At 33.4% G+C, this 16,114-nt stretch overlaps 1 protein-coding gene across 5 annotated transcripts in view; it reads right to left on the minus strand.

Moving 5' to 3' along the window:
• Positions 1-16,114, minus strand: part of LOC131078195 (uncharacterized) — a 100,328-nt gene that overhangs the window by 58,537 nt on the left and 25,677 nt on the right. For 2 of the 5 annotated variants that reach the window (XM_058015865.2, XM_058015858.2), the window contains exon 3: positions 7,964-8,086. The exons of 2 other annotated variants lie outside the window; for them this stretch is intronic. In XM_058015865.2, coding sequence (XP_057871848.2) covers positions 7,964-8,086 — 123 coding nt within the window. Of the gene's footprint in view, positions 1-7,963; positions 8,087-16,114 lie in introns of those variants that run through there. One more of the 5 variants, XR_009113752.2, reaches the window with a different exon arrangement.

Here is a 16,114-nt window from a genome sequence, read left to right on the forward strand (position 1 = left end):
AAAACACTAGCAACCCTAGAGAGAGAGTGTCATCACATGGCTTAAGATGGTTACCCTAGGTAGGTCTCCATAGGTCCCGGCCCCCATCATGGGTTATCCTGGTAACCTCTCCCGAACCCCCGGCTCCATCTAAGCATCATGCGGACCCTACCATCCTTTCGTGAAGACAAGGTGGTAGGTTTGCCATTCCAGGCCTTCCCAAACACCTTGAGCCTATACAAGCACTCAACCGTGTACGGGGTACATTATCTTAATTATATTAATAACTACCCACCCCCTAAACAGATTATTAGGTTATCACTTAATAGCTGACTTTTGAGGGGTTATCCTGCCATCCACTTTGGGTGCGGCCTCCGCCCGAAAGCCACTCTCTCTACTAGGTCACTAACTGGATAAGACTATCTATGAGAACTCTATGGTGGGCTAACAACCATAAATTATCCAGACATAACACAGGTGGAGGACTCACAGTCACAAACTCAGGGTTGACCATTAGGGACATAACACATAATAGCTCACTTCCTCAAGGTTTGAACATCGACACCTAACCAAGGGTAAACATCGACAACATAATGACAATTTTAAACATAATGCGACGACATTAAAACAACTAGACTGCAATTATTAAAAACACCAGATCCTACACAAGCAATCTTTCTCTAAGCAGTCAACATTTAAATCAAATTAAACAAATGTATATATCGGCTAATATAAAATAATTCCAAAATAACAACTATTCATCGAATACAATCATCATACGATTGTTTTACAATACTTGGATAGCAACACTAATATCAAATTTAACCTAAACTTTCCTTTATTCCAACATTAATACTAACCTCTAAATCATTTTATTTATTTTCACAATACCAGGGAAATAATCCTCATCACTAAAATCGAAAAATTATTAATTAATCTCACCATCATTATAAACTATAATTCACATATCATTATTATTTAATATTAAATAATAACATATTGTTATTATTGTTTAAATAACAATATATTATCACTTAATATTAACACAAAATAACACTTATGAATTTTATTTAAACCACTAACAAATCATACTATTATTTTCTTTTTTTAAAACTAAAAAAAAAATATAAAAAAAAAACAAATTTAAAACACCCAACGTGGGGCCCCCAAGCACCCACGGCAGCATGCTGCTGTTCCCAGACTGGGGAATGCAGCGCTTGCTGCATCCTCAGTCATGGGGAAAGCAGCGAGGCTGCAGGGAGAGGGGAGTTGCGTGGGCTGGGTTGAGCCCAGCTCCCCGCCACCGCCCCCAATCCCAAACACCATTAAAATTTAATTTTTGTTTTCAATTTTTTTTTGTTTTAATAACAATTTAAATTTCGTTTTTAAAAAAAAAAGGTCTGAGACAAAATGAAAGGAGTTATTAACAGAGACAGAGGTGGAAATCTCTGTTAGAACAAAATTAACAATTAATTTCCCAGCCACACCATATTTTTAACAAACATACAACCAAAAAAACAAATAATAAAAGTCACTGGTAATGCCAATTTTTACCAGCAAATACAAATCTTCTGAGACAAAACAAACAGGGGCAATAAAATTTCATTCAAATCAGCCCAGTTTACTCTAAAAAATTTAATTAAATGGGAATAAACTTAATCCCCAAACCCCAATTGAATTTATTTGCTCCCAACAAGCATGAACAAGAAAATTTAACTCATAATCATCATTTTTAAACTGGAAATTACCAGGGAGAGGTATTTTATGAATGCTTGGCAAAATTTTGTCAGCATAACACTACTAAAACCCAACAATATTTCCAATTACAAACAGCAAAACAAACCAAGAAATTTCTTGCACAAGCAAAGATGAAACAACATAAATTAAGTTAAGAATTTACATGGAGAGAGATTAAGTTTGAATTTGATAACAAATTGATAGAATCCTTCTTCCACAAACCCATGACAAACAAACACTCAACACCCAAAATTCATAAATCAAGCTTTTAAACAAATAACAGAGAATTGGAAGAAAGCAAGGATTTTTTTGTTGAAATAAACAAGGATTCAACCAACCTCTAAGATTTCCAAGAAGGAGTGGTATGCTACAGCAGAATCCCCAGCTGGTTCAAAATCCAAATCTACCTTTCAAGCAATTTTTCCAGAATCTCTTTTTCCTCCTCCAAATAAGCATAACCCCCAAAATCTCCTCCAAGGTAAATTAGTAAGACAATCTTTTTTTTTGACCTAATTTTCTAGGTTGCAATATTTTCTATTTTAAAAAACATTAAATTCCAACAATTGACTTTCTTTTTTTTTCTTTTCTTTTTCAAATTCCTCAAAACAAATAAATGAAAATTCCCTTTTTGAAAAATTAAATTTTTCATATATAGCAATTAAATCAACTTTTCTACTAAATAGGAAAACAATGAGTTAGCTTTATTTGCATATGTTAAAGCAATTAACTCATTTATTCTACTTCTTCCGTTGGATCTAAACACGATTACTTTGCCAAAATAAGCAACTAAAAGTTAAAATCTAATAAACTAATCAATTAAGCTTGATTCAAGACATAAGGCATAATAAGGAATAAATCGCTCAAGCCAACGAATAATGACAACTTATACTTTAAATAAATAACCGAACCACTGTGGCACGCAAATCGAGGAAAACAAAAAGACTCGAAATTCAAACAAAAGGGATGAACGACCGACTGACGGCACTCACAAAATAAAGACTGAGGTAAGGACTAGGGTCAAAAGCTATCTCCTCCACTCCCATCGGACATATAAGGCACGCTCAGACCTGTGAAGCCAGGTCGAGACGATACCCCGTACCTACTCGGTACTTGTACCTGCAATATCCTGCAACATCGAAGCACACATACATGCATATAAATATAGAATACATAGCACGCACACCGATGAAGGAGAATCGCGACATTCCCTGTCTCATCGAAACGAGTGAAGGAAAATCGTCCCCTTGCATCCAATACAATAGCAAACACGCAACATATATATGACACATCGCCTAGATAAAGTAAGATGTCAGTACGAGCAATAATCCATGAAATACTAGAAATCACCAATACTGAAATACTGAAAATAACTCATGCATCCAATATCCAGATAAACATGAAATAATATCAAATACGTCTGCAAAATGACGAGCAATAAAGTATCACTGAATAGTAAACTGCAACACAAAATCAGTCTAATAAGTCCGATCGAGAAGGGGTACTACACAAGGTGTTGGTGTCCTTCCATCAAAATCCAAACATGTCTTCCTTGTCATCCCTTCCATCCATTTTAGGTCCTTATATCGCTTCGTCCCCTATTCAAGGTCAGGAAAGGCACACATCTTTGAGCACCTTCCATCCATGCATTCCTTTCCCTCTCCAAGCAAATTTGATGCCAACCATAAAGGTCATAAGTCCAATAATCCACATGTAGTCAAGGATCAACATGTTCAGTCTAATCAACATGTCAAAACAAAGCAAAATATGATCCAGAAAGAAATATCCAAAAGGCCACAAAGGTCAATTGTTCAAAAGAAAGAAAATTCAAAATCTATATGGGTTCCTAAATCCCTTATAGAAGCAATGTGTTCCAAGGAACCACAAAAGCATGAAAAATCAAAGACAATGTGGATTCCTAAGCAACTCCCTAAAGCACACCATTCTAAACAAAAATCAAAATTGGCATCCAAAATTTCTATTCCTCTATCCAAACCTTCAAAACATATTCCTCCAAAATCTCCTTCATCCATTTTGGGTCGTTATGTCCCAAAATCCATGGCCTTTCCTCTATCAAAATCTCAATATCCAAAATCCATTTTTCCTCAATTAGTCCACCACCCCTCAAGGTGTGTGCCAATATTGATCTTGCCAACATTTTCATCCTTCCAAGAACAATTCTTCCAATATCCTATCCATTATCCAATGCATATTTTACATCCTTCCTTCCATCCTATCCAATCCTTTGCATTAAATCCTTGCCTTAGTCCCATCTCATTTCCATGTCATTATTCTATCAACGTCTTTGAGCATACTTTCAATAGCCATGGTCTATTGCAACACAAATTTTTAAGGCTACTATCCAAAAAACAAGATGCTTGAGTCCTTCCATCACCCGTCATGTGTCCATATTCAGCAAAAAGTCAAGATACAAAAACAAAAAGAAGAAAATACAATAGAAAAATGAAAAAATGAAAAAAAAATTGAAAACAGAAAAGAAAAAAAGAAATAAGAAAAAGAAAAATAATTTGTCCTCTGGTGAAAACCTGACAAACAAGCACCTTAGGGAAGTACCATGATGAAAACCTAGCAAACAGGCGTCATACTTAATCCATGAACTTCTTGCATACTATACTTGGGGGCAAATTTTGTCCTTTCTATCCTATCATATCATACCCCCGTCATGTCCTTCATTATCCTAATACCCTGTCATATCCTCCATTATCCTATTGTTCTTCATGTCCATATTCCCTTTTCCACCTTTGATCTTGACAAGGCTGAGGATTTTCATGAATGTCATGCTTCCTATTCGTAGCTTTAAGTCTATCACAACTTTTGGTCTTTATCCATTTGCTTATTACCATCTTTCATCTATATTCCTTGGCTTATTGCAACCTTTTATCACTATCATTTAGCCTATCACAACCTTTAGTCCATGTCATTTATCCGTTTTTTATCTTGCTTATCCAATGCATATCCTATCACCATCCATACTAGTTTTTGTTCCTTGATCTTGATCTAACATAAGGACATAAAATTGACAAACATGCTTTCAAAAACCTCTTGACATGTCCCTTAGGCCATGCCATTACTTTACATTGTCATATCCAATCCCTTATCCCATCACGTGATAGCCCTTGGAAATTGCATCCACGTTGTCTCCATAATAAATGGCCAATGTCTTCCCTCTATCAACTGACATTTCAGCAAGCCTATTTATCCATTTGTCATAATCCTTGCCTTAAACATTGGGGCCAAAATCATAAAAAATCATAAAAATCAAAAAATGTCATGAAAAAATCACTAAAAATAAAAAAAAATTCCTGAAATAATCACTAAAAATTCGAAAAATATTTTGAAATAATCACTAAAAATTCGAGAAATGTCCTAAAATAATAAAAAAAATTGTAAAATGTCCTGAAAAAGGACCAAAAAAATAAAAAATTTCGAAAAACCCTAAAAAATGGAAAACATAAAAAATCCAAAAACCAATCCTTTCATTTCTTTTTGCCAATAAAATGTCCCCTTGTCCATAGACAAACATTTGAGCAGACGTCTAACAAACAATACAATAACACACTATGCTTAACAAAATCACGCATCAACAGATGAACTATTTAGCAAACTAAGCATTCCAATTGATCTAGTTGTCCTATCAATCAACAACATCAACATTATCAGTCCTTTGTCAATATTATCATGTGTCTTATACATGGTGCAGTATACTCGAAACCAGACTGTGTCCTGTCTTAGACAGGGTACTGGAATCCTTGAAACCAAACAACATGATCGTCCTATCAACACAACACTCTCACTTTGGCAATGGAGATCAGGATGTTTGTTTGACTTGTTTGGATTTGCGAGTCTTATCTTTCATTGGTATATCTTCAACTATGTTCCTATGTTGGAGTACAAAATCAAACTGTTTGAGTTTGGTATGGCTGCAAGCTGACTACAAATACAAGGATGTCTAAATCATACTAAGCGACTATGTCCCTATCATTGTATGCTCACTCTGTCCTTGTCATGTGTGTCTTGTCTTGAGGATGGAGCTCCTCTTATCCATGGTCCATGGTCTGGCATATTTGTCCAAAAATGAGGCATCATTTTGTTAATTTTTAGGGTTTCTTTCTAAAGTTTGCATTCCCTTGTTTTACGTGCAAATTGGGTGCATTCATGTCTTATTTTATCCCCTTTAGGTCCCTTTTTCCTTAGGACCCCCATTGGCTTCATCGACAAGTTTTTTTGCTTGAGTGACTCACTTGAAACATATCTTTAGGCACTTTTGCGCTTGTGTAGCCTCAACCCGCGCTTCTACGTCATGAACCTACGCTTGTGTAGCCTCAAACTATTCTTGTGCAGCATGAACCTGTGCTTGTGCATCATGAACCTACGCTTGAAACCTATCATGTCATAATTTGATGAGCACAAATTAATCTCAATTTGTCACATTTTCACATAGCAACTTGTCATGAAATTGGTCATGAAATTTGTCATAATTTGTCATAAAATCATGCCAATTAATTATTTTATTGCCCTTTTTGAATTCTCATCAAATGGTCTATAAATTGAGCACTCTTTTCTCAATCAATCTTAACCACAATTCGAGTACCCTCATGCTGTCATTTTCACTTTACAACTTTGTTTTCAATCACGCTTTGCACTTGTAGGTGAAACCCACATAATTCGGAGGCAAAAGAATAGCAATGGAGTATGTGTCGAAGTACAAAATCAGACTGTCTGAGTTTGCTATGGTCCACAGGCTGAGTATAAATCCAAGGATGTCTAAATCATACTGAGTGACTATGTCCATATCACTGTGTGCTCCCTCTATCCTCGTCATGTTTGTCTCATCTTGAGGATGAAGTTCCTCTTATCCATGGTCCATGGTCTGACGTATCTATCCAACAATGGGGCATCATTTTATTAGTTTTTAGGGTTTCTTCCTACAGTATGCATTTCCTCATTTTACATGCAAATTGGGTGCATTCATGTCTTATTTTATGCCCTTTAGGTCCCCTTTTCCAAGATTCCTATGTACAGAAGGATTTCCTTCAACACCAAGGAGAGATCAACACCAAGGAGAGATCATAAAAACAAATGCTTTCAAGAAAGGAAGAGATCCTAACAAAGGATACACACCTCCAAGCAAGGTTAAAATCTCACAAAGAATGAATAATTTTATACAATAAAGGATATCTTTATAAGAGATGCAACTCGCAAAGGAAAAGTGAATCCTTAAAAAAAGAGAGAAAAGGTTGAAAACTATTCTTGCCCACCAAGCATGGAGACAAGAACACCAAGGCTATTGTGTTGCTAGCCAAGTATAATCGCACATGAAATTGTACCGCAATGCATCACAAACAGCCCCCAAAAGGTAAGCTACCAATGTCACATAGTAAGGAGCAACATGATAGGCGAAGGAAATGCTAAGGCACTACTTGTAGATTTAGAAAAAGAATGAGATCAATTGTAATATGAATAAGAGCTCTATCGCGGCTCTATCATGTTGATCTTGAATAAATTATTTAAAAGCTCAACAATCACCAACATAATGAGAATAGATGCAATGAAAGAGATAATATGTACTACTATTACCTAGCTTGAGATTTTTTGAGAAGTGGACAAAAGGGAATTTAATGTTTTTATCATGTTTACGTTTCCAAAAATAAAAAAATTTCTTGTTTTCAAAGGTTCATCAACAAAGATAGTCCTTATTTCTTGTTAGGTAAGAAGATTAGACTTTAGTAATAGGATTGATAAGGAAGGGGAAGTCAACCCTATACATTCTCTAGTGCATTGTGAAGGTAGTTCTATAGGGACCTTGATTCTTTGTTCCATATTTCCAAGACCTTGTCCACTATATTGTTTAGCAATCATGTCATTGCCAACGTCAAAATGTGTATTTAATCATGAAGGGAAAGGACCTTCATGATAGACCTCATTAAAATTTGTTGTGTAAGTACATCTTGAATGGCCAAAGGGATGAATAGATGAAGGTGAAAGGATCTTTTTAGGAAGATGATTATTGCTATCATCATTCATATCCACTTTGTTAGGTTGGGGAGAAGTATTCTCATCATCTAAAGCTTCATCTTTACTTAATTTTTTTTTTATGTTATGTTAGGAGATAAATCATGAATAAAATGCATAATATTGACTTGTCTCAAAATATGTTGATGGGTAAGGTAGGCTCTTAGATAATTAGAAGGAACTAGAGTTATAGATATGCTAAGATTAACATGCTCACCTTGTCTCTCTTGCAACAAAGTACCTTTGTAAGGAGAGGATTGATCATTATTCTTCAATGTTACATCTCTGTTGGAGAGATCATTGATAGGAGCATTAACTCTTTCCTCGTGAATAAAAGATACTGTAAGAGAGGTACAATTACAATTCATTTCAACATCATCTCTAAGAGGATTATCAAAGATATTAATTGAAACATCCACTAAATATTTAATGAAATCCAAGCATTTCATGAGTTTCCTTATAAAATGTCATCATATAACAACATGAAACATGTATGGAAGCTTTGAGAAATATACGAAACATATTTGAAAACCTCAAAATGCAATACATTAAAATTGTATAGATGAATACAAACAACATGAAGTGAAAGAAGCTATTATCCAACATATGATTTTGATGAATATAGCTAATAAGTAATATAATCACATGTAAAATAGAAAACCAAACATATTTTTTAAATTTCATTGTGAAAACTAGATTAAAAAATACCTAATCAGAAATATGCAAAAAGTTATAAGTGTCAAGTTCACCAAAATGTTTATAGGTAGAAAATGAGGGTTCACTAGTAAGCTAGGAACAAAATTGACTTACAACCCTATTATGTTAAAGGGAATAATAGTCAATAGGTTCAACCTAAAATATATTGAAAAGGGGCTGAGCACATATTGGACTTCTTTATTCTCCTTGTTTGAGCTGAAATTGAATTTGATAATGTGAATTAGGGCTAATGAAGGGAAATTGGAAGAAATCAATGTTAACAAGAAATTTGAAGGAGACAGAGTGGAGTCTTGTTCCTAAGGATTTCTGTTAGTTGGGGTCTATAGCCTCAGAGGATGTTCTATTGAGGAAATAATTACATGAATTTTGGATCTATTTTAAATACTTAAATTAGAAAGAAATATCATACACCATATTAGAGAAGCAAGATAGATTTCCTTGTATTAATATCTTATAATGCAATATGCATTCCTTATGTCTACTTTATCAGGAATATCTTCCATCTATCACCTTAGTCTCTTTATTAGTTATCCTTAGTCGCTTAGTAATTGCCTATCCTATCTATACTTATATCTCCCTTAAGGGTTGGGACCCTTAGATGATAGCCTTCTAATCTATTCCAGAATTACTATTTTCAAATTACACCCTTATCTCTCCAGACTGGGGTCGATAACATGTTTTTTGGTCAACATCATCCTATCGACAAAAATTTGATTTGTCCTAAGTCAAGTAGTCTTCTTCTATGGTAGGATGTCTTGATAAATGATTTGTGGAGTTTGAAACTAGTCATCTGACTATTTCTTTACCGTTTGTAACTGATCAACATGGATATGAAGGCCTACGTGCTATGACTCTGCTTCGATCAGAGATACAAAGATTTGGAGATTATCCCAAAAAGTCTATGCATTATTTATCAACTCAGTGAAGTAGGCTAGTCTCGAGCTAGCAAAGACTGTCAGTTGTCAGATTCTCTTTTTTCTCTTATCCATATGGTCCTATTGTTGTTAATGTTGATCATGTAAGGCCTCAATGTTTACCTAGATTGTTCTATCCTAATTATGCATGGCATCTTATTGTTGTTAAGTCTTCGATATTTCCCCTTCTAGCTCCTCCAATATATTTTGAATATGTTTCAACACACTAGCCCACTATAAGCAATATAGACAAAGCTCACTCATCTCTGTGGCAATCAATTTAGTCAGGACTAGTTGGGTCCCAAAGTTGCTGCGTAGAAGCACAACACTTCCTAGCCTCATCGTCCTTGTTTTTGTCAAACTCCTTTTGTACTTCGTATTCGATGTTATATGTCAAAACTCTATTGTCTTGAAGCAATACATCAATCAATAGCTGAAGGTGTTTAAGAGTGGGCGAAGAGGGGTCCCCTTTAATTTGCAGGAAGTGATTTTGTATGTCCATGATAATCTCATCCACTTTGTTTATTATTTCCATGCAGTCCTTTAATACTTCTTCTCAAGTTGTCTATTGCAATATATCACCAAACTAAAACTTTTGTAAGTGTGATATCACCGATATAAACTTTTTTGCCTACTATTGAAATCTGAAATAGTTATGTTATGGTGTTTGGTCTCTATTGTGTGTGTTAGAATTTGTCGAATTTGAGCCATTGTTGATATATCAGTAGATTATGTCCCAATTGCTCCATTATGAGGTGGTGGAGGAGGGGGATTAGTCCCTAGGGGCTCCTTCAACTTTTGTGTTTTCTCCTCCTAACACAACACCTTGTAGGCCTTTGTGGTTACCACGGTAATCTCCATCTATGTATTATGAGTTTCCCTCAATTCATCCAACATTAGCTTGTCTGACCTCTATTTGTTCTAGATTTAAGTGTGCAATTTCTGCTTCAACTTCTACAAATATGGTGGGGTCAGGTCTGGAGTGTTAGGAACCGGGAAGGACAACTAAGAGGGGGTGGTGAATCAGTTGTCAATAGATTATAACCGAAAACAAATTATTCCAACTTAAAACTCAATGCCGGTAAAACAAATTAACACTTATAATATTACTGGTACAACTTAATGCATGAAATAGAAAGCAAAACAACATCCACCACACATGACACAAAGATTTTGAACCATGATGGGAAACCTTACCCATAATCAGATGATACTACTGCAGATACTAAGTAAATACAATAATGGGGTCTGCACATGCTGAAAGGCCAACCGCCTAGAGCTCACTACTCAATCACAAAATTAGGAGTCTCACTGACTACACAGTTGGATGGTTAAATCCAATAATCAATGTACTACTTCAATTTAGCATCTTCAATGCCAGATTCAGTACCGGTTTAAGCTTTGCGCATGAGGACCAAACACCTTCATAACATTTCATTCAACCTTAAGATAATATCTGCTTGATTTGCACAAGGATCTGCTTGTTTTCGCTCTTCACAATAATCTTTAATATACGCACACTTCTTCTAAATGAGATCTGTCATAAACCTCTTGATAGGACTAGCTATTACTACTACTACTACTACTACTACTACTACTGCTATCATTGTTATGATTAATCTTATGAGTAAAGTTAGTTAGAGATGAAAAATTGAATAAGGATTGACTTATTTTAAAAAGAAGAATCAATATGTGGTGACACACATGAGGTCATAAAATTATTTGGAAATTATTTATTTACTCAATATTCTAATTGAGCACATGGTGTAGGAGAACTAAGAAGATTCTAGAAACAAATTTCAAATTCAAATTTCAAATGCATGGTCGAATGTAACGACCACTATGACAAGTTGTAAGGAATGTGTCTTGCGTGGATGAATTGCAAATTCAAATTTAATATGCATGTAACCCCAACTTTTACATGGAATTATTTTGGGAAAAAGAATATGGAAATCAATTAATTCTTTGGTAGTGGGAAATGCTTCTCTTTTTCTATATATTGACTACTAGATTCTCGAAAGAGGAAAAAAAAAAGTTCATTCTTTTTCTTTTTTGTGATAAAATAGTCTTTGATTTCTTAAGAAATTAGTTGTAAGAGAAATTTCGTAGAAGTATTGCAGGATTTTAGAGGTTTTGGAGAATCCTTACCAGGCTACAAGGAAAGGATTGAAGAAGGATAGCTGGGAAAAGAGAAGGTGATCAACAATAGAGTCTTCATTTGATTACAGATTCAGGTTCCTCCTTCCCTACTTACTTGCATGTTCTTTTCTTTTTTTTTTAGTAGAGAAAAGAACGGGGGGGGTTACTTTTTATTTGCAAGCATATTATTTGAAATAACTTTATGTAGGTTTTGATATTTTATTTAAATCAGAAAGAGGGCGGGTTAAGTAATATAGGAAATTGCATTCTCATCTCTCTTCAAGAAATCTCCTTCATTGTTTACAGATTTTAATAAAGGCAATACATTGCATGCTCTTGGATTTCTATAGAGAAAAAACACATATGCATGTATCTTTCCCTATTCCAAATTTTGATAGAGTAAATCTACATGCCCGTACAAAATAAATATGTATATTTTGCCTTCATGTTGAATTAATAAGTTAGTAGGGTTCCTTCCAAAAAAAATATGTATACAAATGAAAATGTCAATTGAAAACCCATCCCTTGATTTAATCCAATTATTTTATGTTTCCAAAATAAAATATAGATTAATAAAACATATATAGTAGAATAAAATAAAATAATAAAACACAAAATATTAATTGTCATTATAGTTAAACTTTAGAGTATATATATATATATATGAGTGACACGTTAAAGCTTACATTAAAACTATAGTTCAATAGAAGCCCTTATGAAATGCTCTAAGAAAGCCATGTTGAAAACAAAGTAAGGCAAAGGTCTCCTATATGTGGAAGGAAATAGAAAGTTGTGTTTATATCCTTGTCAAACGGAAATACTATGCTATGTAACTATGTTTGTAAAAACAAAAAAATATTTAGAGTTTTTTGTCATGTATCTCAAAAAGGGATGTAAGACCATAGTAAGATGGACAATTGTTGATAGAAAATACAGAATGAGGAGTTTTAAAACTTGCTTCTTAATGTAATAGTTATGAACTTATTCTGTGTGAGAAAATCTCATGTTCTGAACTGCAACTCTTTCACTTGTTTTTTTGTATCAGAAAGGAATTTGAATGAAGAGAAGTCTTTTAAGTTGTTTACTGAATTTTTTTAATAAAAAAGATAAAATAAGTTACATTTTCATTAGTAGTTCCCTACATACATATGCTTATATCTTAGTGGATAGGATTTCATACTGACATTCAATAATGAAAACTCTGTCATTATAGATGCTAAATAAAATATATTGTGCATTGATCATCTGGTAGTACAGACATTAGATTAAAAAAAAAAATGTATCTGTTCCTAGCATGAACACATTAAATGGTGAAAGAATGAAGTGGGTATTTGTATATTACTTGAAAAATAAAGCATACTTTTACTTTTAGGAATTTTGCTCAGTAAATTTACATACTACCCTATAGGTAGGCATAGTTTGATTAAACAAAATAGGTTTTGGGAACCAAGCCATTCGAATCTCACCCCTCTTTGATCACCCACAGGAAGATGTAGGAGTAAACCCAATTCCTTTTTCTTTCTTTTCCTTCCTGGAGGTTACAAGAGGGTCCTCTGGCTGAAGTTTTTATTTTATTTTGACCCTATTATTGATATCATTCTTGTAGCGCCACCATCCCTCCTCCTTCATGTTGCCCTTCCCCATGCCTCTAAAATGTGCAATCTTTGGATTTGCAAGCTATAGATCTACATTGAGTGAGCAAATCATGATAAACCAATTAAAAAAAAAAACATAGAGAAACAATGTTAAGGTAAATGAAATTATATAAAAACAAAATCTCACAAAGAAAACAAATAAAAGAAAACAACAATATTTTTTTTCCTTGCACCCCTGTTGTGGTAATAGCCTCCTCTTCATAGATAAATTCTTCCTGTCATGGTGATCAATACCAGTAGAACCCTGGTTGCCTCATGTCTAATTCTCACAAGAAAAATAAAGGGGTAAGTAAAGGAAATCCTTACGGATTTTTAGGGCTTTTAAGAAAATGCTATTTTTCTTTTTTAAATATTTCCTTGGACTTTCCTGTGAATGACATTCTTTTTATTTTATTTTATTTTATTTTATTTACTAAATGATTAAAAGCTTTATTTATTTTCATCTTATAATATTTAAGGGGAGTGAATTGGGGATAATTTCAAAATAAATTTCAAGATTAGGAAAAAAACATCCTTTCTCGCGTGGCATGTTAGAATAAAGTTGCCTTTTTAATTAATAAATTCCTTTTCTTTTAAACTTTTCTCTTTTATAATGTTTCCCCTTTTCATAAAGAAAAAGTAATGTAGTGTTGCATTAAAAATATAAATAAAAAATAAAAATCATGATGATTGGGTGGGGATTATGAAATTGATTTATTTATGTATAGAATTGAATATTATTATTACTTTATTTCCTCATTAAAGATATAAAAAGAGAATAAAAAAAAAAAGATCAAAGTTTTGTGGGCAAGGGAATATATCATTTAAATAAATATAATGACTTTATAAATATAATAAAAAAGAAATATTAGAGGTAAAATATATGTAAAAAATAAATAATAATATTATACATTTATATGGTGTGGATTATGTACCTAAGTTTATATATTTAAGTTTTGAGAGTCATTATAATTTATCAAATTTCATATAATATGTAATCATAGATATTGTCAAAGAGTCATTCAAATATTATTTCTAAATCTAGTATCATTGTCTTTCGTAATAAAGGATATAGATACAGTTATTATTTGTAGAATGTATCCAACGATAAAGTTAACGTTAATCCAAGTGGAAGGAGTAATTAGTTATCACTTTATAATCTTGCAAAGGTATTAGTTCAAAAGCAACTAGAAGCTTATTGATTAGAATTGTTTATTAGGACACTTAGTATTATTTACTTGGTTAACTAGTAAGTGTTTACACTCTTGTCTAATCTCTTTTTTAAACAATTAGTAACTAAGAATAATGTGGTTAATTTGAAGCTTATTATTGAATAGTTGTTTCCTCTTCCCTTCAACAAGTGAGTACTAAATTCTTTTCCAAAGTATAATTATTTGATAATTTAAATTCTATTTCAAGCAATTTAGTAGCTTTCAAGTATTAGGATTCACATTTGAAGTAGTGTTATCATTTGTAGATGAAATTTGTATTGCTTCATATGAAAGAATTAGTTGAGATTATTATTAAGTACTTTTCACTTCAAACAAGTAGGTGTTAAAATTCATTTCCAAATTCTTGCTATTCAATCATTTAATTTTCTTTCAAGCAAATCAGTACTAGGATTCATACTTATTGTGTAATGGTTTGTCAAAAACAATTATAACTTGCAAGTAATTCAAATCATTTTCATAAGTTATCTTTGAAAGTATCATGGTTTCCAAGCAATTACTGATTGTATGCGGGAAAAGCGGGTCGATAGAACTCAATATGTGAAAAACGGAGCTCTAAGGAGCCTTGCTCACACACCCACAGGACTTCTTGGTGCAAGCTATGGAGTCATGAAGTATGGCTCAACTTCCCAAGGCTGGTTCTATGGTTCTCTATCTTGCACAGTCCTTCAAATCAATGTTTTTGCTCTCAGATCACTGAGCAAAATGGTTTAGGGATGACAAATGCAAGAACAAGGGATGTTTTGTTGATTTTAAGATGAGATGCATTCTAAGCTATGCATGATGCTACAAATGCAATAAACTAGCTATAAGATGACAAGGTTAGTAAACAAGACTATCCTAGCATACTATATTAGTTTATGATTTAAGCTAAATGATAAGGAACATACTCTAAATTTGCATATTTAGATTAATTCCTATTTAAAAGAGAGGCTAAATGATGAGCATATAAGAAATATGAAAGCTTGAATGGATTTGAGTATAAGTGTGATGCTAAAAACTTGGATGATATCTGAAAATGGAGGAATGAGAGCTCTATTTATAGCAAAAATAGGGCAATGGATGGCCAGGATTGAAAGAATTAATCAATGGCTAAGTTTGAAAGTTGGGAATCCATGTTTGCAATTGGCACCAATGAAATGGTGACAATTGTCAACATAAGGTTGGTTGAGAGGAGATGTAAGAAGCATTAAATGCTTGAGAAGACTTCATGGTTACCCTAGGGGTTAAGGGTTAAGGTTAAGTTAGGGTTATCCATTGGATAAAGCTTTTACCCAAAGGATTAACTCTTGTGCAAAGGTTTAAGGATAACTATGGTCAAAGCAATAAATGCTTGATGAGACCCTTGGGTTACATGGAGGTTGAGTTTATAGAAATTCTTTAACCATGTAAGAGGGTTGAGTTAACCATTAATGGTTATGAAGACTTTGGGGATAAATTTGTAAGAGTCCTTCCAAATTTGGGGGTATTCAACAAGTTAGCTTGTTGAATGGATAAAGGCTTTAATGTCTTTTGAAAACTTTACTCCAAATTTGACAAGTGACCTCCTCATATTTAGGGAAATGGGATAATGGATGGGTTTGGGTTAATTAATCAGGATTAGAAGAATCTAGAAGGGGTTAGAAAGAGGGTTTAGGATGCAAGTGGGAGGTGTAGGATTTTGCAAGTGGGTGAGGAAAAATAGAATTAATTTAAAATAAATTGTTTTATTTCTATTTGGTTGGAATTAAATAAA

The sequence above is a fragment of the Cryptomeria japonica genome, chromosome 5, assembly GCF_030272615.1.
Source record: "Cryptomeria japonica chromosome 5, Sugi_1.0, whole genome shotgun sequence".
NCBI classification, from domain to species: domain Eukaryota; kingdom Viridiplantae; phylum Streptophyta; class Pinopsida; order Cupressales; family Cupressaceae; genus Cryptomeria; species Cryptomeria japonica.